Source organism: Trichosurus vulpecula, chromosome 3 (genome assembly GCF_011100635.1).
Source record: "Trichosurus vulpecula isolate mTriVul1 chromosome 3, mTriVul1.pri, whole genome shotgun sequence".
Taxonomy (NCBI): domain Eukaryota; kingdom Metazoa; phylum Chordata; class Mammalia; order Diprotodontia; family Phalangeridae; genus Trichosurus; species Trichosurus vulpecula.
The window spans coordinates 215,886,220-215,912,350 of record NC_050575.1 but is presented as its reverse complement, the minus strand read 5'-3'; the positions used below and the strand labels follow the sequence as shown (position 1 = coordinate 215,912,350).

Genomic DNA, 26,131 nt, shown 5'->3' with positions numbered 1-26,131 from the left:
CATTTAGCTTGATGGAGATTCTTTGTGTATTTGTACGGTTATCTTAGGAAAGGAGCATTAGCCTTGTATTGCCTGGGACAGAATTAGAAGCAACAGTGCAGCAGTTCAATGCTGAATGGCTCAAATGAGATAACATATGGAAACCTAAACAAACCCAACCTAATTCGCAAACCTAAACATGCTCTACAAATGTCAGCTGTTATTATGGTGCGCTCCAAGATGAGTAAGGCTGGCAATAGCTAAAACTACACATACAAGAATCTAAGACTTTCTTTGCCTCAGTACTCCCTCCTCCAGTATCTTGAGGGGGTCCACAAGCATAGTGAGCATATTTTCCAAATGAAAACTGGGACTCCTGGGACATTATTTTGATAATCAGCAGACAGAGCAAAATATTAAAAATCAAGACTGCCCCAGAAAACCAATGACCCAACGATCGTGGTTAAATACATGGTTCCTGATTATAGGGTGGAAGGGAAGAAATAAGTCTAGATTGAGTCAACAGAGAAAGATGTAATGGAAAGTAGGAGTCAGAGAAGAGGAAAAAAAAAAGTTGGGGACTGAATAAAAAGATTTAAGGATGGGAAGAAGTAATTATGTTGCTTTTGCATATGTCCCAGGTACTTAAAAGTCCTGCTCCCTCCCTTTTTGCTTAATATTATTTGTTCAGTGCTTTCATTAGCTCCCACGGGTCCAATTTTCAACTCTATGCAGATGATTCTTAGATAGACAGACAGACAGACAGAGAGATTAGATAGATGTGTTATATATACACACAAAGATGCATATCCATGCACATATATGTATGTATATATGTATGCATATGTATGTGTGTGTGTGTGTGTGTGTCTATATAAATAGATAGATATAACTAGATGGACACTGAGGTCCCTTCTGGCTCTCACATTCCGTGAGTCTATGAAATGCATCTGAATGTCATGTTTATTCAAATTAATTCAATTTAACAAGCATTTATTAAGCACTTCCTACGTCTAAGATGCTATGCTAAGCACTGAGCATGCCAAGATAAAAAACAAAGTCATGTCTGCCCTTAAAGTACTTATATTCCAACAAGAAATACATGTACACAAGACAGCTTGTGAAATACACATACACACATGCCTCTCCAACTGCTCCTTGAACATTTTGAACTAGATGTCCCATGGTTATCTTAAACTCAACATGTCTAAGACAGAACTCATCATCTTTCTCCCCAAACTCTTCCCTCTTTCACATTTCTCTCATTTCAATGACTTCCTATCGCCTATAGGAAAAAAATATACCAGTCATTTTAATCCTTCTGCAATCTGACTTCCATTTATCACTCTCCTTCACATATTCTCTGTTCTAAGTAAACTGGCCCACTAGTTGTTCACTGTACATGAAATTCTATTGAAGTCTCCATGTCTTTGCACAAGTGGTCACTCATGTCTAGAGTGCATTCTCTCCTCATTTCCTCTTTGTGGGCTCCCATGACTTCCTTCCAATCTCCACTAAGACGTCCCCTCTTGCAAGAGACTTTTCTGATGTCCATAGTTGCCAGGATTGTCTCTCTCTTCTGCCTTTTAAAATTACTTTGTTTTATTATTTTTTACAAACCCTCTTAATGTACATGTATCCCTCATTGGGATACAAGTTCTGTGAGGGCAGAGAAGACTTAGATTTTTGTCTTCCTGTCCCTAGTGCCTAGCACAGCAACTTGCACATAGAAAATTCTTAATAAATACCTGTTAAATTGAATTAACTTGAATAGACACGGCCTTCACATGTATTTCATAGAATCATGGAATATCAGAGCTGGAGGGGACCTTAGTGGCCATCTAGTCTAAGAACCCATACCTACAAGAATCTTTTCTACATACTCAATATGTAGTTGGTCAACTATTATTTGGAGAACTGCCATAAGAGGGAACCCGATACTTCTTGAGGCATCCCATTCACTTCTGGATAACTCTATTAGTCATTTTTTTTCTCCTGATCTCAGGCCTGAATTTGTGCTTTTGTACCTTCCACCCAATGCTCCCAGTTCCACCCTCTGGGGACAAGCAGACCAAGTTTTATCTCTTTTCCACATGACAGATCTCCCCAGTATTAAAAGACTGGTACCTCTGAACCTAATCTTCTCCAAACTAAACATTTCTAGTTCCTGCAGCTGATTATATGATATGGATCTCAAAGCCTTTCATGAAAGTGGTCACCTCTCTGGACATTTCCATGTGTATCATGTCTTTCCTAAAATGTGCTCAGCATTGAACATATCATGGATGGGATCTGACCAGGGTGAAACACAGTAAGACTATCATTTTTCTTGTTCATGGAAACTATAGCTCTCTTCCTTTCCTGGATCACTGCCTTGTCATGGCAGCTATAGCAACAACCTGTCTAGTAGCTACTGTGGCTGTGTAAGACCAACAGTAACCAGCACACAGAAGGCTGCTAACACAGGTTCTTTTGATTTGCTTCACTAAGGAAAGTAACTTTATGGGGTTAACAATCTCACTTTAATCACACATACAAATATAACTCAATTAGTTCAGGAGGAAAAGCCAGCACCCTGAACTTCAGAACAAATACAAGTAAATTACAAACATCAACAAACAGACCTTGTCTGATTCAAATCTCAATGCATAGTTACCAGGGTTTAATAAAGTCCCAACATCCAGGTTTACAAGCCGGGGGGGCCCTTAACGGCTGCCCAGAGTCTCTTCAAGTCACGTGCCACTCTTCCAGTGAGTGAGAGCCCCAAGGGAAGATGCCAGCCTCTTGAGTTTATATATTCTGTTCAGGGTCAAAGGGCGTCACAACATGTGACTCACCCATGTAACCTAAAAGTGTCACAAACATTCGAATCAAACCCACATGGCCTAAAAGCCTCTGGCATCAAAAACGTGGGACTCAAACCCATGTAAACTAGGCTTTCCCTTGAGGCAAGGAGGTCATCAAAGACTCCTGATTTAATCAAAGAAACAAAGGCCAGACTCTTCAAGGGCATTTGATTAAATAAATGCTAAAAGAGAAAACAGTAAAAGAAAGTCCCACCTTAATTCAGTAATACCATAGCTTCAGTGAACTATGAGCTATGCTGTGCAGGGTTACCCAAGATAGATCACAGTAGAGTTCCGACAAAAAGAGAAGGAAATGGCAAATCGCTCCAGTATCCTTGCTAAGAAAACCCCAGGGAGAGTCCACGGGTTCATGAAGAGCTGGACACCAACTGAAGGACTAAACGGCAACAACCAACACCTCTCTTAACACACCCCAAAATTATTGTAACGTTTTTGTCTGCCATCTCACATTGTTGATTCACATGAAGTTGAAGTCGATTGAAACCTCCAGATCTTCTCAGGGAAAATTATTTTATAGCCAAACCCCTGCTATCTTGTAATTGTTAGATTGATACTTTGGAAATCAAATGTAAAACTGTGTGTTTATCACTATTAAGTTTCATCTCATAATATTCAACCCAGTGTTTTAGCCTGTCAAGATTTATTGGATGCTACCCCTAGAATACAGTGAGTTATTTATCTGTCCCAAGATTACATTACCTGAAAATATGCTAAGGATTCTGCCTAAGCCTTTATCTGAGTTACTGATAAAAATGTTAAGCAGTGCAGGACCAGTCCACTGGAAACCTCCTAGCAGGATGGCCTGCAACCTTGCCTCTCAGCATTTAATCTGTTTTGAATTCATCTAGTATTATCATCTCAGCTGACATCTCTTCATCAAAGAATAGGAAGAAAGTACATGAAAGGGGGCGGAGCCAAGATGGCAGCTGGTAAGCACGGACTAGAGTGAGCTCCGTACCGGAGTCCCTCCAAAATCCTATAAAAAATGGCTCTGAACCAATTCTAGAACTGCAGAACCCACAGAACAGCAGAGGGAAGCAGGGCTCCAGCCCAGGACAACCTGGATCGTCTCTGGGTGAGGTCTATTCCACACGGAGCTGGGAGCTGGGAACGGAGTGGAGCAGAGCCCAGCCTGAGCGGCGTGGACAATCCAGACCAGAAGCCGGGCGAAGGGGGCCCTAGCGCCCTAAATATGTGAGCTGCGGCAGTTACCAGACCCCCTCGACCCACAAACACCAAAGACTGCGTAGAAGGTTAGTGGGAAAAGCTGCGGGAGTGGAAGGAGTTCGCGGTTCGGCTTCCAGCCCCGGGGGCAGCGGAGGTGGGGCAGCTACAGCTGTTGTTACTTCCGGCTCCAGGCCCACCTGGTGGGAGGAATTAAGTGGCGGATCAGAGCAGGAGTGCAACAGCCTGCTGAAGATCTAAGCCCAGTCTGGACTGGGGGTCCTTGGGGAAGGAGGAGTGCGGCTCTGACAGAGCTGGCACCTCCCCCCCAAACGTAGAACATAGAACTCGTTAGTCTACAAGCAGTCATACCCCACTGAAAAACTCAAGGGTCAAGTTAGTTGGTTGGGAATATGGCCAGGCAGCGAAAACGCGCCCAGATTCAGTCTCAGACTTTGGATTCTTTCTTTGGTGACAAAGAAGACCAAAACATACAGCCTAAAGAAGACAACAAAGTCATAGAGCCTACAACAAAAGCCTCCAAGAAAAACATGAACTGGCCCCAGGCCATAGAAGAACTCAAAAAGGATTTGGAAAAGCAAGTTAGAGAAGTAGAGGAAAAATTGGGAAGAGAAATGAGAAGGATGCGAGAAAACCATGAAAAACAAGTCAATGACTTGCTAAAGGAGACCCAAAAATATACTGAAAAATACACTGAAGAAAACAACACCTTAAAAAACAGACTAACTCAAATGGCAAAAGAGCTCCAAAAAGCCAATGAGGAGAAGAATGCCTTGAAAGGCAGAATTAGCCAAATGGAAAAGGAGGTCCAAAAAACCACTGAAGAAAATACTACTTTAAAAATTAGATTGGAGCAAGTGGAAGCTAGTGACTTTAGGAGAAATCAGGATATTATAAAACAGAACCAAAGGAATGAAAAAATGGAAGACAATGTGAAATATCTCCTTGGAAAAACCACTGACCTGGAAAATAGATCCAGGAGAGAGAATTTAAAAATTATTGGACTACCTGAAAGCCATGATCAAAAAAAGAGCCTACATACCATCTTTCAGGAAATTATCAAGGAGAACTGCCCTGATATTCTAGAGCCACAGGGCAAAATAGAAATTGAAAGAATCCATCCATCGCCTCCTCAAATAGATCCCAAAAAGAAATCTCCTAGGAATATTGTCGCCAAATTCCAGAGCTCCCAGATCAAGGAGAAAATACTGCAAGCAGCCAGAAAGAAACAATTTGAGTATTGTGGAAACCTAATCAGAATAACCCAAGATCTGGCAGCTTCTACATTAAGAGATCGAAGGGCTTGGAATGCGATATTCCGGAGGTCAATGGAGCTAGGATTAAAACCTAGAATCACCTACCCAGCAAAACTGAGTATCATGTTCCAAGGCAAAATATGGAGTTTCAATAAAATAGAGGACTTTCAAGCTTTCTCAGTGAAAAGACCAGAACTGAATAGAAAATTTGACTTTCAAACACAAGAATCAAGAGAAGCATGAAAAGGTAATCAAGAAATGGAAATTGCAAGGGACTTACTAAAGTTGAACTGTTTTGTTTACATTCCTACATGGAAAGATGATGAGTATGATTCATGAGACCTCAGTATTAGGGTAGTTGAAGGGAATATGCATGTGTGTATATATATATATATATATATATATATATATGTGTATATATATATGTATGTGTATATATATATATATATGTATATATATATATGTATGTGTATATATATATATATATATGTAAAAGAGAGAGAGCAGACACAGGGTGAGTTGAAGATGAAGGGAAGATATCTAAAAGAAATAAAATGAAATTAAGGGATGAGAGAGTAACATACTGAAAGAGGGAGATAGGGAGAGATAGAATGGGGTGGATTATCTCGCATAAAGGTGGCAAGAGGAAGCAGTTCTATGGGAGGAGGGGAGAGGGCAGGTGAGGGGGGAATGAGTGAACCTTGCTCTCATCAGATTTGGCCTGAGGGGGAATACCATACATACTCAGTTGGGTATCTTACCCCACAGGAAAGAAGAGGGAGGAAGAAAAAAAAAAAATAAAAGGCGGGCGGGGGGGATGATGGAGGGGAGGGCAGATGGGGGTGGAGGTAATCAAAACAAACACTTTGGAAAGGGGACAGGGTCAAGGGAGAAAATTCAATAAAGCGGGATGGGTTGGGAAGGAGCAAAATGTAGTTAGCCTTTCACAACATGAGTATTGTGGAAGGGTTATACCTAATAATACATATGTGGCCTAGGTTGAATTGCTCAACTTCTGAGGGAGGGTGGGTGGGAAGGGAAGAGGGAAGAGAATTTGGAACTCAAAGTTTTAAAATCAGATGTTCAAAAACAAAAAAAGTTTTTGTATACAACTAAAAAATAAGATACACAGGCAATGGGGCGTAGAAATTTATCTTGCCCTACAAGAAAGGAAGGGAAAAGGGGATGAGAGGGGAGGGGGGTGATAGAGGGGAGGGCTGACTGGGGAACAGGGCAACCAGAATATAAGCCATCTTGGAGTGGGGGGGGAGGGTAGAAATGGGGAGAAAATTTGTAATTCAAAATGTTGTGAAAATCAATGCTGAAAACCAAATATGTTAAATAAATAAATTGCATTAAAAAAAAAAAAAGAATAGGAGGAAAGGCAACCAAATGCTTTGCTAAAACCTTGGTAAGCCATATTCAAAGCGTGCTCCCATTCTACCCCTCTAGTAACCCTGTCAAAGAAGGAAGTAGAGTTAGCTTAGAGTGATTGTGATCCCTATTGCACTTTCTAAATAGTCAACCACCTTCTCTTTAATAGTACAGACCAAAATTTTGCTAGGAATAACAGTCAAATTCCTTGAATCTATAGAGTTTCAATTTCATTCTCTTCCCTTTTTAAGAAAATCGGGACATTTGTCCCAGTCCTTTTAAAATGCTTTTTCTTCTTTTGAGGCAATTCAACTGACCCGCTTTGAGGTTAGTAGAGTACAAGCTCCATGAGGACAGGAACAGTTTTGTTTTTGTCCATGTATTCCCAGATTCTAGAACAGTGTCTTGCTTATAGTGAGAACTTAATGTTTATCTAATTTAATTAAATTCAATTAGGCAAAGTAGTATTCTGACTGGGCCACACATAAGATGAATTAGAATTTCTATGTCAGAAAATGTCCCTAAATAGACCATTTTAATTTACAGAGAGAATACTTCTGAATCAATCTCCACTAAGGGGTCATTAACTGAGGAATAATTCGGTGTTCATTTGCACATTTAACAAAATAATGACATTTGATTTGGGAGTGAGAGATTTACTAGGCCAGTAGAAGGGATAAGTGTGTCTTATTGCTTATATAGGTTATGTGTTCACATGGGTTTGTCTAGATGTGATTCAAAGGGAGGTATGGAGGCATGGAGGCACAGAGGCATGGAGAGATATTTCCAGAGTTTCCTCCATCCATCCAAACAGGGAAATGTTTAACAACCAGCTCTCCAAAAAAATTATGCAGGATACGTGTGTGTGTGTGTGTCTGTGTGTGTGTCTGTGTCTGTGTAAGCAATTGGGGTTAAGTGACTTGGGGCTAAGTCACATAGCTAGTAAGTGTCTGATGCCAGATTTGAACTCAGGTCCTCCTCATTCCATGGCTGGTGCTCTCTAGGATATACTTTTAAATTTAATCCATTTTATTAACATTTTCTCCATCACATTATCCGATTTTACTTTTTAAAGACTTATTTTCATCAGTGAATTTTTTTTCCATTTTTTCTTTTACCTCTCTAATTTGGTTTTTAAAGTCTTCCTTGAGTTCGTCCAAGAATGCCTTTTGGGCTGGAGACCAGTTTACATTCCCTTTTGAGCTTTCAGATATCAGTATAGTGTCCATGATGTCCTCTTCTGAATTGATATTTTGATCTTCCCTGTCTCCATAATATGAATCAATGGTCTTTGGCTTTTTAGCATGCTTTTTCATGGTGTTTTCTTTTTCTCTTGGCTTCTAAAGTGGATCTCTGCTTCTGGGGCTCAAGGAGCTCTGTCCCAAACTTCTTGGGATCTGCGGGCTTGCTCACCGGCTTTGTGTGCTATGGCCTCTGGCGTGAGGTGTTGGGGAGGGGTGGTCTGGCTTCTGGGGGGTGTCTTCTTCCCCAGGACTGCTCTACAGCATGGGTGGTCTCAGCTGTTGTCTGTGCTGGTGTCTGCCTCTTCCCACTATGCAAAGGCATGTCTGGGGTCCTGGTGTTGATGCTTGCTAGCTCCACCCCACTGGGGCTCAGTAACTCTCATTCTGCTGAGGTGGGGCCTGCTGGGACACCTCTCTTCCGGTAGTAGTATCCTTCTGCCACCACAAGAATGGCCCTCTCCCCAACTCCTTTTGCTAAAAGGCTTCTGAAGCCCCACTTCTGGCTCCTCTATTTCAGATTTCTCCCAAGGTAGTATTCTCTGGGTTTATTCAAGGGAGGGATGGGAGCCTTTTTTACATGGCCATCACAGCTTCCAGAAGTTCAAGAAGGCAAGTTTCAAACATTTAGGCTGTGGGCTAGAGGTCTTCGGGGTAGCTGCTCCCATGTCCACAGGCTCTGCACTGTTGTCTCCCCTAGCTCCAACAGACTCCCATCCTGGGCTGAGAGGTCTGGGGCTCGATTGCTGCCATAACTGGTACTTCTGCCCTGGGCCTGCTCCTCTTCCCATGTGCCCTGCTCTCCTGCCCCTCTCATTCTACTAGTGGCTTCTAACTCTCAAATCTGCTCAGACTCACTTTTTTAGATGTATCTGACAGAATTTGTGAGACAGCTCCAGTAGCTCTCTCCTTTCACAGAGCCATCTTGGCTCCACCCCCCTCTCCATCACATTCTTGAGTCTAGACAATCAACAAAAGAACAAATCAAACCCTGTTTTATAAAATTTGCTGATTTCCAAGGTGTAAATTCTCACATTGAAAATTTAACAATAGTTCTTTGAGATTCAGTACATGTTGGTTACAGTAACTTGCATTCACTCTTCTTGAAGGGAGACTTTGATTCCTGCTAGGAGGGGAAACAAGAGATTGGTGCCAGGCATTGGTGAAGTCTTCTCTTCTCAGAGAAGAAATCCTAGGCTAAAATTATATCTGTCTGCCCTCTAGATGTTGTTAGTCTAGGGGGTATAATTTTTAGCTTCAAGCTGTAATACTGATTGTTTTCCCTAACAGGGAATGAACACCCCCAAACTATATAGCTGAGGCTTAATTTGTCACCAAATGCCAGTTCCATAAAGATGACATGTAGTAAACATTTATCCAAGGTGAAAGTAAACAGAAATAAGAGAAAGTATAACAGCTGAGAATACACCAGACAACATAGGAGTGAGATAGCTCAGGTCAACAGAGAGAGAGTCCAACATCTCACCCCAGGGGAAATTCCTCCAAATCTCTAGTGTACTGGAGATAGTGACATGATCATTCTATCAGCTGGCTTCTTTCCAGAGCCCATCTGTTGCTTTAGGGACCTTCCCCTAAAGAGAATCTGGAACCATGTGTCTTTCTTCTTGAAGCCAGAAGTCAGAAGCCAAGGATCTCTCCTATCCCAAGCTCTTGCCAACTCCACTGCCCTCATAGGCACTGAACACCGCACAACTAATCTCCATCAATGAGAGTCTCATGCAAAAGGCCTGGGTTACACAAGCATTTAAAATGTGACATCTCTATGTTTCTGAAATCTCCTCTCCTTTTAGATCTTAAGGTCCTTGAAAGCAGGCAGGCCAAGGCAAGGCAGCAAGAATTTTTAGGTGCTTATTATGTACCAGACACCATGCAAAGCACTGGTTATACAGATGCAGGCAAAAAGAAAGATAAACCCTGCCCTCAGTGAGCTTACATGCTAATCAAGGAAGACAGCATGTGAAAAAGAAATGAAAAGGAATTGGAGGAGGGGAACTGCCAGTGGTGGCGGGCAGTGGGGGGGGTGGCGCGGGGAGGTGGAAGCTCACATGGTGTCAGAGTCAAGAAAGTGATCAGCAGAATTGGGAGGGGAATAAAGACTGGTCAACTTGGGCCCTCCCCCAAAATGGAAGTCCCATGAAGAGCTCACCAATGGGGAAAGGTGGTCACATGGCAGAGGATAGCATAATTCTTCATGTTCATATAACCAGTACCTTTCACAGTGCTTCATCCACGATAAGTCTTAATAATTGTTTGTTGAATTTACATATATTATTCCTGTTAATTTTAATAAATTTGTACTAACAAATGTCATTTAATTTATGTTACATTTGCTCAGTTTCTATCTACAAAAAGCAACTCTTTTGTTTATAAGCAACTACATAGGATGCAGATTCTATGTGTTTCTGAATATTACTTAACCACAAGTTGCCAGCCTGCTCAGTAATTGCTGCTAACTGGCATTTGTTGGAGCTCTTTTTTGTACCCCCAGTCCTTGGCACAGTGCCTGGAACATCATTGGCACTTAATAAATGTTTATTGACTTATTGATTAAAGGCAAACTCTTAGGACTAAGCTAAAAGTTTTCAAATGAAATTTTAAATACCTGGTTGAGTAACCTCAAATCCTCAAAAACATCTCATCAGGTCATCATGGTAGGAAAGCATCATATTCATGACTTCTCTTTTTCTCTTTCTAAGGATTTACCAGGGAACAAGTCCTCTCACTTTATTCTGGATGGTATCAGCAAATATGATATTCAACAAGGAGAAGCAGGTAAGATCATGGCATTTTCCTTCCCGGGTAGGGAGTCTGAAGCCATAGCCACACAACCTAGACCTGCCAGTGAGGATGGATTGGTGGAGTTTTCTTCCCAAACCAATATTCTGACTACAGCATCCCAACCTGCAGCGTTAGAAGTGGAAGTGACCCAAGAGAGCAAAGGATCATTAAGAACAAAGATTTCAAAACAGAGGAGACTTGAGATAATTTAGGCCAAAGCCTTCCCTCGCTCAATGACTGCTCCAGATTTAATTATTGACTTAGCTCTAAAGCTCCTCCTAACCTTGCCTGTTCTTACCTTTGTAGCCCCCTTATACTCTACTCCCCTCCCTTCACTGTAAGTCGGTGATGCTGGCCTTCTTTTTTATGCCTGGAGCACAACAATGGACCTCTCATCTCTGTGCCTTTGCATTTGTTGTCAAGTCTTCCATGTTCAGGATGCTCTCCCTCCTCCTCTTTGGTTCTTCCCTGGATTCCTTCAAGTCTCAGCTCCAATTTCACCTTCTTCAGGAGGCCTTTTCTCATCATCCCAGGTGCTAAGGCCTTTTTCCCTGAGGCTGCTTTCCATCTACTCTATATATCTTGTATGTACCCAGTTATTTATACATTGTTTCCGCCCCACCCCCCAACTAAAATATATAAGCCCAAGAGCAGGGCCTTTCTTTGTAGGCCCAGAGCTTCCATTTTTTGATAGCTCCCGTGGTTGGGAAATATTTCCTGACATCAATGGTTCCAAATGTACATGGCTAATGAGTGAAAAAGCCTCTTTGCCTCTTTTACCCACTAATAATTGAATCCATTTTTCACACAATAACTCTATAGATACTTAAAGACAGCTATCATGTTCTGCCTTAGTCTTCTCTCCTACAGAATGGGCATCCTAAATTTTCTCAACAATCTTCATGGGATTTTTTACTACCTTAGTTGCCTTGCTCTTAATGTTCATCAGTTTATCAATATTCCTCATAACCAAGACACCTAGAACTGAGAACAATATTTCAGATGTACTCTGACCAGAGTAGAATTCAGTGCAACTATATTTTTGGACATGCCCAATATAGGACTTTGTTTTACCTGACTATGAATATTTGTTAAAAGGATTTTCTTTCTCTTTTCAAGGAAGGGGGTGTTGGGAGGAAGAGAAAATTGGTTTTTATTAATTAAAAATTAGTTTAAAAAGGTCTTTTGGAAGAGAAAGTTCACATAGTGGCTGTTCTTTTATACTGCCAAAATCCTAGATCACTTGCATAGCTAGATATTAAGAAGAATTTGCAAAGGCAGGCTTCAGGCAATGTAGAAGCAAAAGACATCAATAAAAATACATTAAAAGAAAAATTAGAGTCTAAGTTGATCCTTGGGAAGAGCAGACCCAAGAACAGCACCAAATGGGGAGTCTTGTGGGGAATGGAGTATCAGGGAAGATAGTATCCCTATAATAAAGGGGGGATCAGAGTATCGCAAAAAACCAACATTAAGTACTTTCCACTAGCAGGGGAGAATATAATTTTGTATTTTACATGGTTCTGAAATTCACTACAGAGTAGGCACTTAATACATATTATTGATTGATTGTTTGATTGACACCACCGAAGGTTTGTCTGCATTTTAAGCTAATGCAACAAACAGAAGTCCTTTGGGCTACGACAGATATGCCTACTCTCTGGGAATGATGTTACCCTCTTACCCCTTCTTGGGGCTGAATCTGCCCAACCACCAGCCTCTGGTCTGTTTCTACTAGACATGGACAATAAAAATCCATCCCAAAATTTATCTGGACATACAGTTAGAGAGGAAAGATAGGATCATGAATCATGTGTGTTGAGAGAGGTAGTGTGACATAAGAGAAGGAGTAGTCCATCAGGAAGAGCACTGGATTTGCAGTCAGAACACCTCAGTTTCAATTCTGGTCTTGCCACATACTACTTACGTGACCTTGTACAACTCAACCAACCTTCCTGAGCCCCTATTTCCTTGTCTGTAAACTGAGGGAATTGGATGAGACAATCTCTAAAGTCCTCCCTAGCTTTAGGTCTTATAATTCTAGGAGAAAGTAATGAAAAGTTCATGGTGCAGAGTTCCTACAACACAATGTTGCTTCAGTTGGATCAATGTGGGAAGAGACTTCCTGGCGAATGAAGCTGTTCAGGAATGGAATGGGCTATTTTAAGAAATGATGAGGTCCCTATTATCACTGGGAGACCTCTGAGAGAGGCTAGATGTTTAGTTGTCGGGGATGTTGTCAAGGGAATTTCTGGTGTGGTAAAGTAAGTGGAGCAGGTGAGCTCTGAGGTGCCTTCTAACCCTTGAAATTAGATTCTATGAGTAATTTTTCTGTCTTTTGACAGGTGACTGCTGGTTTCTAGCAGCCCTGGGCTCTTTAACCCACAAACCTGAACTTCTGGCAAAGATCATACCAGCAGACCAAAGCTTCACCCAAGGATATGCAGGGATTTTCCATTTCCAGGTGGGTACATCCTTCTGGTTGTCTTACAGGAAAGTCATTGGAAAAAGAGCAGAGGGTTTAAACATATCCATGATGTGACATGGAGTGATAGCTAGGTGGCACAGTAGATAGAGCATTTGACTTGGAGTCAGGAAGAACTGAGTTCTGAATGACACTTATTGCCTTCTTCAGAAGGGAATAGGCATTGCTTCCTTGAAGCTCTCCAAAGACTGGATGGGCGAATCCTGATGAACCTATGCTGGGTATGTAGTAGTCAGTCAGTTGGTCAGCTAGCACTTGTTAATCACCTTAGTAAGTAAGTACCTCATAAGTATTACAATAATAAGCAAGTACCTTACAAGCATTGTTGTTGTTGTTGTTGTGTTTGTCCTTCGTTTTGGAAGAGGACCATGGCATCAGGAAATGACGGCATGACTCGCAGTTGACTTTGATTTGAGTGGGGGAGGGCCGTGCGAGGTCACCAGCCTCACTTTCTCCTCCAGAGACATCTGGGCTCAGTGACCTGATATTCATTAGGATAAGTGGAGATTGCCAAGGATGCAATGGGAGACCCTGGCCCTTTCAGGCTAAGGCCTTTTCAGGTTCTCACTTTGAGTGAGGTAACACCCATTCAGCAAATAGGCTTCTTTAAGAAGTGACTCAAGGGATGGCCCCTTTAATTAGAAAAAAAAAATCAGGCTGGGAGGGGAAGACTCTCAGGGTTGCTGTTCCAAAGGGTAACAGTTACCACTGAAGGCAAAAAACGGGATCTAGGATGGAGTAGATTAGGTAACCTCAGGGGTCCCTTCCAACTCTGAAATGCAGTGGCCCTGTGAAGCTGTTTCCCTTCTCTGAGCCTCAGTTTCCTTATTTGTGAAATGAGTTGGTTGGACTGGAGGATCTCTCAGGTCCCTTCTAGGTATAAATCTCATGATTCAAATCTATAGGAAGAAGCACCCTATCTTGGCACGCTGTAAGTTCTTAATAGGTGAGAGCTGGGTGACCTGTGGCCCCAAGAAGCCGTAGCATGCCCTAGAATTATAGCAGTTTTGTAAAGGGGGGATCAGAGCATCACCACACCCCGGCAAACCATTTTGGCAGATGGGCTAAACTAGGTTGAGGGTAACCAAGGGGTTTCAAACCCATTGGTGAGTTAGGGGGGTGTCTACCCCAAGCACGTGAAGACCTTCCCTGGTGGAATGGACGATGAGAACGATTTGTTCCAACGGCCATGAAGGCAGCTGAAGCAGGCGCTGTGGAGCACTTAGAGCTTGATAAGACATCAAAGATGCAGAGGTCATGTACTGCATCTTGAGCCATCACCAGTCGTCTTGATTCTGTCCTGCCACTAGACTGTGATGACTCTGGAGGAGAGAGTGAGGCCAATGACTTCGTACAACTCTGCCTCACTTAAATCCAATTTACACACGAATCAAGACATCACCCAAACCATTTTTTTTAACCAAGCACTTAATAACTTCTTACCAACTTGTTGACTTTTTTGTACTCTAGTGCTTAATACAGTGCCTGACCCATACTAGGCACTAATAAATGTTGATTGATTGATTGTAAAGGGGGAAGAACCTATTGAACACTGGTGGAAGGGATCTTGATGTCTTATGTTACAGATGAAGTAGCTAAGGCCCCTTGCAGGGGACAGAACTTAACCAAGGTCAAACAGCTAGTTAGAGGAAGAGCTGGAATTTGAACTCAAGCCTCCTGACTAAGATTTGGTATTTTTTTTTTTTCACAACACAATACACCTCCCTTCAAACCCCAAAGTCTTCCAGGATACATGATGGCATCCTTGACGTTATCTATGTGCTTACACTCATAGTACTAATAATGCTTCTCTTGCCTTCCAACCCAGTCCCCATCTGGAGCCTGCCTTCCCCACATGTTTTACTTACTGCTAGAAAAGTGCCTCAGTCATGTTCCGGAGCCAGAATGATGCCGCACTACATTGCTTTACTAATCACCGTGAAGACATCTTCTTTATGCCATCTCTGCCTACACCTTACCTCTCCCTCTGTGTTCTCAGAATGCTTCCTGGGCTTGATCTGCCAGGAGAACTTCTGTGACCTCCAGCTGTCCAGACAGTCCTACTGAGGGTTCCACTTCATTTATAAAGAGACAATGGCTAGCAGTTCTCCCTTCCCCACCCCCCCCCACCCCCGCCCCCAGGACACTTTGTTTGCATACCCTCCTGCTTAATGGATCTGAGCCCATTTGACTCACATCATCAAATCACAGGTTTAGCTCAGAGACCAATTAGGGCAACCCCTTCATTTTGCAAATGAAGAAACTGAAGCATGGAAAGGGGGCGTGACTTGCCCAATGTCACCCGGAGAATTCTCTGAATTCTCTTTCTATGACATCAAACCCAAAGTCTAAGGTAAAATGCATCCTCATATGCTTTTTAGCAATGTGACCCTGGACAAGTCACTTAACCTCTGTCGGCCTTGGTTTCCCAAACTATAAAATGGGGAGAATAATAGCCTTTTTTCAGGTTTTTTTGTGAGGATTAAATAGGATAATATCTATAAAGTGCTTAATACAGTTCCTAGCACCTTGTTGTTGTTCAGTTGTTCAGTCGTATCTGACTCTTTGTGACCGTAGCAAACCAATACAGTCCATAGGATTTTTTTGACAAAGATACTAGAGTGGTTTGCTATTTCCTTCTCTAGCAGATTAAGAAAAAGAGAGGTTAAGTGACTTGCCCAGGGTCACACAGCTAGTGAGTGTCTAAGACTAGATTTAAACTCAGGTCTTCCTGACTTCAGACCCAGTGCTCTATCCACTGAACCACCTAGCTGCTTCCTGGCACATAGTAGGCACTTAAATGTTCACTTCCTTCCTTTATAGTCTCAGAGCTCAGCATAGTGCCTTACAGAAGACAGATATTTATTAAAGCAAAGGCACACAGGAAGGTTTTGAGAAGTTTCTCTGAGATGTTGAGATAAAGATCCTGGCTCAGTTTCCAATGTCCCTGGCAGATGAATTTGTCATTGAGTCTGCCCCTGTTGGCTAAAGAAGGGCAGTGTGGTAGAACAGGGAGGTAACATGGGATAGTGGAAAGTGGAATCAAAAGATTCCTGGTGGGGGGCGGAGCCAAGATGGCAGCTGGTGAGCAGGGACTAGGGTGAGCTCCGTACCCGAGTCCCTCCAAAAACCTATAAAAAATGGCTCTGAACCAATTCTAGAATGGCAGAACCCACAAAACAGCAGAGGGAAGCAGGGCTCCAGTCCAGGACAGCCTGGATGGTCTCTGGGTGAGGTCTATTCCACACGGAGCTCGGAGCTGGGAGCTGGGAGCTGGGAAGGGAGTGGAGCAGAGCCCAGCCTGAGCAGCGTGGACCATCCAGACCAGAAGCCGGGCGGAGGGGGCCCTAGCGCCCTGAATATGTGAGCTGCGGCAGTTACCAGACCCCTCGACCCACAAACACCAAAGACTGCGGAGAAGGTTAGTGGGAAAAGCTGCGGGAGTGGAAGGAGTTCACGGTTCAGCTTCCAGCCCCGGGGGCAGCGGAGGTGGGGCAGCTACAGCTGTTGTTACTTCCGACTCCAGGCCCACCTGGTGGGAGGAATTAAGATCTAAGCCCAGTCTGGACTGGGGGTTCTTAGGGAAGGAGGAGTGCGGGTCTGACAGAGCTGGCACCTCCCACCCAAACGTGGAACATAGAACTTGTTAGTCTACAAGCAGTCATACCCCACTGAAAAACTCAAGGGTCAAGTTAGTTGGTTGGGAATATGGCCAGGCAGCGAAAACGATTCAGTCTCAGACTTTGGATTCTTTCTTTGGTGACAAAGAAGACCAAAACATACAGCCTAAAAAAGACAACAGAGTCATAGAGCCTACAACAAAAGCCTCCAAGAAAAACATGAACTGGCCCCAGGCCATAGAAGAACTCAAAAAGGATTTGGAAAAGCAAGTTAGAGAAGTAGAGGAAAAATTGGGAAGAGAAACGAGAAGGATGCGAGAAAACCATGAAAAATAAGTCAATGACTTGCTAAAGGAGACCCAAAAAAATACTGAAAAATACACTGAAGAAAACAACACCTTAAAAAACAGACTAACTCAAATGGCAAAAGAGCTCCAAAAAGCCAATGAGGAGAAGAATGCCTTGAAAGGCAGAATTAGCCAAATGGAAAAGGAGGTCCAAAAGACCACTGAAGAAAATACTACTTTAAAAATTAGATTGGAGCAAGTGGAAGCTAGTGACTTGATGAGAAATCAAGATATTATAAAACAGAACCAAAGGAATGAAAAAATGGAAGACAATGTAAAATATCTCCTTGGAAAAACCACTGACCTGGAAAAGAGATCCAGGAGAGAGAATTTAAAAATTATTGGACTACCTGAAAGCCATGATCAAAAAAAGAGCCTACATACCATCTTTCAAGAAATTATCAAGGAGAACTGCCCTGATATTCTAGAGTCACAGGGCAAAATAGAAATTGAAAGAATCCATCGATCGCGTCCTCAAATAGATCCCAAAAAGAAATCTTCTAAGAATGTTGTCACCAAATTCCAGAGCTCCCAGATTAAGGAGAAAATACTTCAAGCAGCCAGAAAGAAACAATTTGAGTATTGTGGAAACCCAATCAGAATACCCAAGATCTGGCAGCTTCTACATTAAGAGATCGAAGGGCTTGGAATGCGATATTCCGAAGGTCAATGGAACTAGGATTAAAACCTAGAATCACCTACCCAGCAAAACTGAGTATCATGTTCCAAGGCAAAATATGGATTTTCAATAAAATAGAGGACTTTCAAGCTTTCTCAGTGAAAAGACCAGAACTGAATAGAAAATTTGACTTTCAAACACAAGAATCAAGAGAAGCATGAAAAGGTAATCAAGAAACGGAAATTGCAAGGGACTTACTAAAGTTGAACTGTTTTGTTTACATTCCTACATGGAAAGATGATGTGTATGATTCATGAGACCTCAGTATTAGGGTAGTTGAAGGGAATATGCATATATACGTATGTATATGTTTATGTATATATACAAGTGAATGTGTATGTATGTATATATCTATGTGTACATGTATGTATGTGTATGTATGTGTATATATATATATATGTGTGTTTATATGTGTATACATATATATATATATATGTAAAAGAGAGAGAGCAGACACAGGGTGAGTTGAAGATGAAGGGAAGATATCTAAAAGAAATAAAATGAAATTAAGGGATGAGAGAGCATCATACTGAGAGAGGGAGATAGAGAGAGATAGAACGGGGTGGATTATCTCGCATAAAGGTGGCAAGAGGAAGCAGTTCTGTGGGAGGAGGGGAGAGGGCAGGTGAGGGGGGAATGAGTGAACCTTGCTCTCATCAGATTTGGCCAGAGGGGGAATACCATACATACTCAGTTGGGTATCTTACCCCACAGGAAAGAAGAGGGAGGAAGATAAAAAAAAAAATAAAAGGGGGGGGATGATGGAGGGGAGGGCAGATGGGGGTGGAGGTAATCAAAACAAACACTTTGGAAAGGGGACAGGGTCAAGGGAGAAAATTCAATAAAGCGGGATGGGTTGGGAAAGAGCAAAATGTAGTTAGCCTTTCACAACATGAGTATTGTGGAAGGGTTATACATAATGATACATGTGTGGCCTACGTTGAATTGCTCGACTTCTTAGGGAGGGTGGGTGGGAAGGGAAGAGGGGAGAGAATTTGGAACTCAAAGTTTTAAAATCAGATGTTCAAAAACAAAAAAAAGTTTTTGCATGCAACTAAAAAATAAGATACACAGGCAATGGGGCGTAGAAATTTATCTTGCCCTACAAGAAAGGAAGGGAAAAGGGGATGAGAGGGGAGGGGGATGATAGAGGGGAGGGCTGACTGGGGAACAGGGCAACCAGAATATAAGCCATCTTGGAGTGGGGGGGGAGGGTAGAAATGGGGAGAAAATTTGTAATTCAAACTATTGTGAAAATCAATGCTGAAAACCAAATATGTTAAATAAATAAATTTAAATTAAAAAAAAAAAGATTCCTGGTTGCTGTTCCAAATCCATTGCCTGCTAGCTGTGTGATTTTGGACAAGTTGCTCTAACTCTCTGGATTTTCTCAGATGTGATTATTACACTCATACACCTAAAATTATACTGGCATCACCCACTTACATTAAGGAAAACAGCTTATAAATTTGTAGAAATGTGAGTTATTATTAGCTAAGACAAAGGAGATCTGTGCTCTGTTCTTGGTTTCACTACTGACTTACTTATTATGTGACCCTGGGAAGCTCTCTGTTAGCTATTTTAAAAATGAAGAAACCAGAGCTTTTAATGTAGGGATCAGTAAACTATGGCCAACCACAGAGCTAAGAGTGTGGGCCATACAGAAACTAGGCATAGACCAACACCTCACACTGTATACCAAGGTAAGGTCAAAATGGGTACATGATTTAGACATGAATGGTGATATCATAAGCAAATTAGGGGAACATGGAAAATTTTACCTGTCAGATCTATGAATGAGGGAAGAATTTGTGACCAAACAAGAGACAGAGGGGATTACAGGAAGTATAATGGATAATTTTGATTACATGAAATTAAAAAGGTTTTGCACAAATGAAATTAATGCAAACAAAATTAGAAAGAAATCAGGATATTAGAAAATAATTTTTTCCATCAGGTTTCTCTGATAAAGGCCTCATGTTTCAATTATAGGGAACCGAGCCAAATTTATAAAAATATTAACCATTCCTCAATTGATAAATGGTCAAAGGATACGTGCAGGCAGTTTTCAGAAGAAGAAATCAAAGATATCTGTAATTATATGAAAAAATGTTCTAAATTATTATTAGTTAAAGAAGGCAAATTAAAACACCTCTGAGGTACCACCACACACCTATCAGATTGGCTAAGATGACAAAAAGGAAAATGATAAATGTTGGAAGGGTTGTAGAAAAGAAATGCATTGCTGGTGGAGTTGTGAACACATCCAATCATTCTGGAGAACAATTTGGAACCATGCCCAAAAGGCTATAAAATTGTGCATACTCTTTGACCCAGCAATACCACTATGAGGTCTGTATCCCAAAGAGATCAAATTAAAGGAGAAAGGACCTATTTGTATAAAAATATTTATAGTAGTTCTTTTTTTTGTGGTGACAAAGAACTAGAAATTGAAGGGTTGCCAATAAATTAGAGAATAGCTGAACAAGTTGTGGTATATAATTGCAATAGATTATTATTGTGCTAAAAGAAATAACAAAGGGGATGGCTTCAGAAAAACCTGGGGATCTATATCAATTGACGCGTAGTGAAGTAAGCAGAACCAGGAGGTTTTTGTACACAGTAACAACAGTATTATAATGATGATCGACTGTGAAAGAACTGATGATACATACAATGACCCAAGATAATTCTGAAGGATTTATGATGAAATATATTATCTACCTTCAGAGAGAGAAATAATGAACTCAGAGTACAAATTGAAGTATAATTTTTTTTTTACTTTTATTTTCTTTGCCTTTTAAAAGTTATGACATGGTTGATATGGAAATATGTTTTATGTGATTTTGCATGTATAATTAATATCATATTACTTGCCTTCTCAATGGATGGGAGAGGGGCCAGAAGGAGGAAGAGAATTTGGAACTAAAACATTTTTATCAAAGAATGTTAAAAATAAATAATTTGGGGGAGGGGAGAATGTGAGCTATCCAAAAACGTATGCCAGATTCAGCTTGCAGGTCCTAATTTTTTGTTCGTTTTTTAATGTAAAAAATATTCTTAGCTCATTGGAATACAAAAACAAGCTACTGGTAGGAGCATATTGACCTGGAGCTTAGAGAGGTGACAGGACCTGGCCAAAGTCACAGAAAGCAAACACTGTTGGAGTAGTAGTGGTGGTGGTGGAAGCAGCAGCAGCAGCAGTAGTAGTACTGGTGGTAGTGGTGGTAGTGGTAGGAGCAGCAGCAGTGGTAGTAGTTAGTAATAGTAACTTACATTAACACAGTTCTTATAATGTACCAGGCATTGTGCTAAGGGCTTTACAGTTATTCTCTCATTTGATCCTTGGCTTAATATAAACTGGGGTCATTCTGATTGGGAATTCCCTCTTTTCTCTTTCAGTTTTGGCAGTGCGGACAGTGGGTGGATGTGGTGATAGACGACCGTCTCCCTGTGAGCTCAATCAATAAAAAATGCCTTTTTGTTTATCCCCGTGGAGACCAGAGGAGCAACGAATTTTGGCCCTGTTTGCTTGAGAAGGCTTATGCCAAGTAAGCACTTTCTTGAACTTCCAGCCCTCCTCTTCTCTCCACTTTCCTGGATGGATGTGCTTACCCAGCTGTACCATTTGTGATATGCCAGACCTCATTAATCCTTAGGCAAACCTGTTGTCTGTAGGACATGCCTTGGGGGAGGGAGGGATTCAGGCACTGAAATTTCTGGCTCTGTATCAGCTGCAGAATGCCCTTTGGCATCAGAGGAACTGAGGTTCCATTCCCAGTAGTTCAGGCAGTAACTTTTCTATGTTTACAATTCACTTACTACCCTTTTCTATCCATAGTCACAAAGCTAATAAATGTCTAAGTCAGAACCTGAACCCAGCACTTCTTGTCTCCAGATCTAGCCCTCTAACCTTATGCCACATTGTAAAATAACAGGATGAAGAGCCAGTAAGACCTTATCAGACCTTAAACTCACTTCTGAGACCCTGAAGTGACTGCTTTTAATTATTTATTTTTTGTCTACTTATTCATTCATCTTTTCATTCAGTTATTTGTTCATTCATTCATTCATTTATTATTTGTTCACTTATTTGCTTATTTATTTAGTGGTGGGGGATCTCTCTTTCTCAATGCAAGCTGGAAATACAGTGGCCACTCATGGCTCAGCCCTGCTCTTGATCCAACTGGAAACTTTGAACTATTCTGTCTCCAACTTAAACTGATTGGCCCCTTTTTAGACAACCTGATGATCCCCTTCCACTCTCAACCCCATGTCTGTACCTTTCTGGGAACCCATGATATCAGTGCAAGACTTAGTGGACACTTGAGTTTAGCCCTCTTTCCTGCATTTCAGAATTCAAGTCATCCACCAATTTTAGCCTCCCCAGTAGCAGGTACTAGAGGCAGGCATCACACTCCCAGAAACAGCTTGTTTGTTTGTTTGTTTTCAACTGTCCTTTGAACGAGCCTGTGAGAAATGTCTAAGAACTTTGTCAAGGAGATAATGTCAGAATGAGTTGTTCATTGGAATCTAAGACCTATACCTAGCTACTAACAGTAGTTATTCTCGAATCCAGTGGTTAGGGGAGATAATGCACTTCTGAGAGACTTATGGGAACACTGATGTTCTCCAAAAGGAATGAGAATTAGCCTGATGACTTTTAACCCCTTTCAACCACTGGATTGATTAACTTAGAAAAGGAATCCTTGATTCTGAAATGGGATAAGACGATGAGCCCTAGGACCTAACATCCCAACCCTAAAAAACTACCCAAATATAGCTTGTCCCTGTTTTCTTTTGCTAGAAGTAGTGATATTGCAAAAGCCAAGGAATGGGCATCAAGAAACCTGGGTTTGAGTCCTAACTCCTTTTTGCTTCTAGAATAAAATACAAAGCCTCAGCTTAGAACTTAAGAACCATCACCAGTTTCCTATGCAGTCTCCATGTTGCAAAAATAGGAATAGGTAATTGACAAACTAAGAAGACTCAAAGACAGTTGTAGTCAGAGCGGACTAGTAGGTCAATCAGCTGGCAAGCATTTATTAAGCACTTACACGTGCCAGGCACTGTGCTAAGTGCAGGAAATACAAAGAAAAGGAAAATGCAGTCCATGCCTGACATTCTAAGGAGGGAAACAACAGATTAACAAATATAATACAGGCTACACAATGGAAATGGGAAGGAATCTCAGAGGGAAGAGGGGTGGGAAGCTAGAGAACTTCAAAAGGTAGGATCTGAACTGAGTCTTGAAGGAAAATCAAAAAGCTGAGTGGTGGAGAGAAGGAGGGAGAGCAATCTAGGCATGAAGGAAAGCTGATACAGAAGCATAGAGTTGGGAGATAGAGTGTTGTCTCAAGAAAAACAAGTATGCCAATGTAACTGCATTGTAGGGAATGGGGTTGTGGAGGTTGCAGAGAGGAAGCAAAGTGTAAGAAGACTGGAAAGGTGATGAAGGTGTCAAGTTGTGAAGGGCTTTGAATATCAATAAAAGAACTTTAGATACTGAGGGTAATAGGGAAATACCGGAATTTATTGAGTAGAGAGGCAGTATTGTTAGATCTGCCCTAGAGGATGGTTTGGAGTGGGAAGAGACTTGATACGGGGAGACCAATTAGGAGGTTATACAATGAAAGTGAGGTGATAAGAGCCCATACAAAGATGGCTGTATGAGTGAAGACATATATGAGAGATGTCGTGCAGGTTAAAATGACAAGATTTTGCAGACTGGATATGTGGGTAAGTGCCAGTGAGAAGTGAAGGGTGAAACTGAGGTTGTGAACCTGGGTGACTAGGAGGATGGTGGTAACTTCAACAGTAATAAAGAATCTAGGTAGAAAGGAGGAGGATTTTGGTGGAAAGATTCTATTTTGGATAAGCTGAGTTTGAAATGTCTACAGGATAACCAGTAAGATAGATAGATAGATAGATAGATAGATAGATAGATAGATAGATAGATAGATAGATATAGCTTCCTTGAAAGCATAGCTCCTACAGGAGACCTTTTCCAATCCCCTCTAACCTAATTGTTAGTAAGTACTCTTTCCCTTTTGAAATTATTTTGTGTATTCTCATCTGTGTTCATATCTCCTAGTAGAATGCAAGTTTATTACTGCACATAATAAATATTCAACAAATATTTGTTAATTTGAATTGAATTTATAGTCTTTATCTCCATAGTTTGAGAACTTGTGAGCCTTACTTAATAATACATGGGACATGTATTTGCTTGGAGAATAATATTTCGTTTGGGCTCAGACCTGCCATTTCACTGGTAGAGGGAACATAAGGAAATTTCCCCCTACCAATATAGATCAATATTTTGTCTGCAAATTATAGTCTTAGAAAGTTGATTTGAAGTTAAGTGACTTGCCCAGGGTCATATATCCAGTGTCAGGGGTTGAAATTGAACCCAGATTTTCCTGACTCTGAGGCCAGCTTTCTATTCACTATGTCATGCTTCCTCTCAGAGGAATAATGCTAATGAGAGTCAATTCATTAAGTTTCTTTTCTGACCTGATGAAGCTAATTCCAGTTTCCCATTGACAGGCTCCATGGCTCCTACTCCCAGTTGCATTATGGCTACATGACTGACTCATTGGTGGAGTTGACAGGATGGGTAGTCACAAAAATCGATCCTAGGGAAATCCATCCCAATCTGTTCAAGAACTTGAAGGTGGCCCTGCAATCTGGCTCACTAATAACATGTGGGACCTCAAGAGTAAGTACCAGGTGGGGCTGTGCCATGTTGACCAACTATTATACTAATCTCCATTATGCTCTTTTGCTAAAGTCAAAGTACTAAGACTGTGTTAGAGGCTTTTATTCTCTGCCCCGCCCCCAGAAAACCTTCACAGTATGACATATTGGAATGAATATTGACTCAAGTCAGAGAACCTGAGTTCAAATCCAACCTCTGCCACTTACTCCCTTAACCACTGTGGACCTCTGTTTACTCATCTATAAAATGAAAGGGATAGCTTAGATGGCCTCAGAGCTCCTTTCCATTTCTAGATCTATCATCTTATTAATCCAGGGTACCCCAAAACACTCTCAGATACAGTCCAAAAATGATTATGACAGCCTCCTAACTGGTCTCACACAGCTCAAGTTGCTTGCCCCTCCAGTCACTACTATGACACAGTATTGGCAGTTAATCTCTTAATGCATAGCTCCTATCTCATGACTTTCCTGATGAAAACCCATCCAAATAAAGTAAAAGAGCTTGCCTTGGCATTCAAGGTCCTTTATTCTCTGGCCACACACTACATTTGGAGCCTTATTTCCCACTCCTCCTCACACCCTCTAAGTTCCAGCCAAACTAGACTACTGTTGGTGGGATCACCTGGAGTTCAGAGGTTGGCTCTATGATTTTCAGTTTCAAAAACTCAGTTTTACCAGTTCTCCAGAGACAAGACTCTAAGGAAGCAGTTTTTGCTAAACAAACTCAAAAAGAGGCTTATCAATAAACTCAAATGTCAATTTATTAATTTATAGGGATATAAGAACCAGCACCTATTGTCTGCACAGGACATGTACTCTGAATAGATAAGGTTATACTGACAACCAAGTTATGAAATGGGATGGTTGTTTTATGAGAATAGAATTAGAGCAAAGAAACATAGATGTTCTTCAGGGAGAACTGAAATCAAACTAGAGTAACTGAATGCATCGTTATCTACTCTAGGAATATTTCTGTGTAAGGAATCACTTTAGGTTGTCCAAAATTAGAAAACCAACTTCCTCAGACCAGTGGTTCTCGAGATCTGAGGACCCCTTGATATTCTTAAAAATTATGAAGACTCTCCCAAAGAGCTTTCATTTATGTGGGTTATGTATAACAATATTTATCATATTAAAAATTTAAATGTCTTAGTATTATTATGAAAATATTTTTGCTCTCACAGACCTTCTGAAAAAGTCTCAGGAATCCTAAGGGGTCTCCAAGTCACACTTTGAGAACTGCTGCCCTGGACAATGTTTGAGACACAATGATTCTATGAAGTAACTGGGGTTATTTAATTTGAAGAAGGGAAAGCTCAGTAGGAACATCAGAGTTATGTTCAAGTACTTAAAAAGCCTGTCTTACAGAAGAGGGATTAAAAATGATCTGTTTAATCCTGAAGCACATAACCAGAAACAATGAGTAGAATTTGCAAAGAAATAAATTTAGGTTTAATGTCAGAGAAAACTTCCTAAAACTTAGAGGGTAATGGGCTACTTCAGGAGATATCCCTTCTTGTTGGAAGTCTGCAAGTGAAGATTGGATGAGCGTTTATTGGGCATGATACGATGGTGA

The 26,131-nt window shown here is 41.3% G+C and overlaps 1 protein-coding gene across 1 annotated transcript in view; it reads left to right on the top strand.

Moving 5' to 3' along the window:
- Positions 1-26,131, top strand: part of CAPN13 (calpain 13) — a 146,189-nt gene that overhangs the window by 60,089 nt on the left and 59,969 nt on the right. Inside the window, 4 exon segments of the mRNA XM_036749923.1 lie at positions 10,620-10,695; positions 13,047-13,165; positions 21,235-21,383; positions 24,382-24,557. Coding sequence (XP_036605818.1) covers positions 10,620-10,695; positions 13,047-13,165; positions 21,235-21,383; positions 24,382-24,557 — 520 coding nt within the window.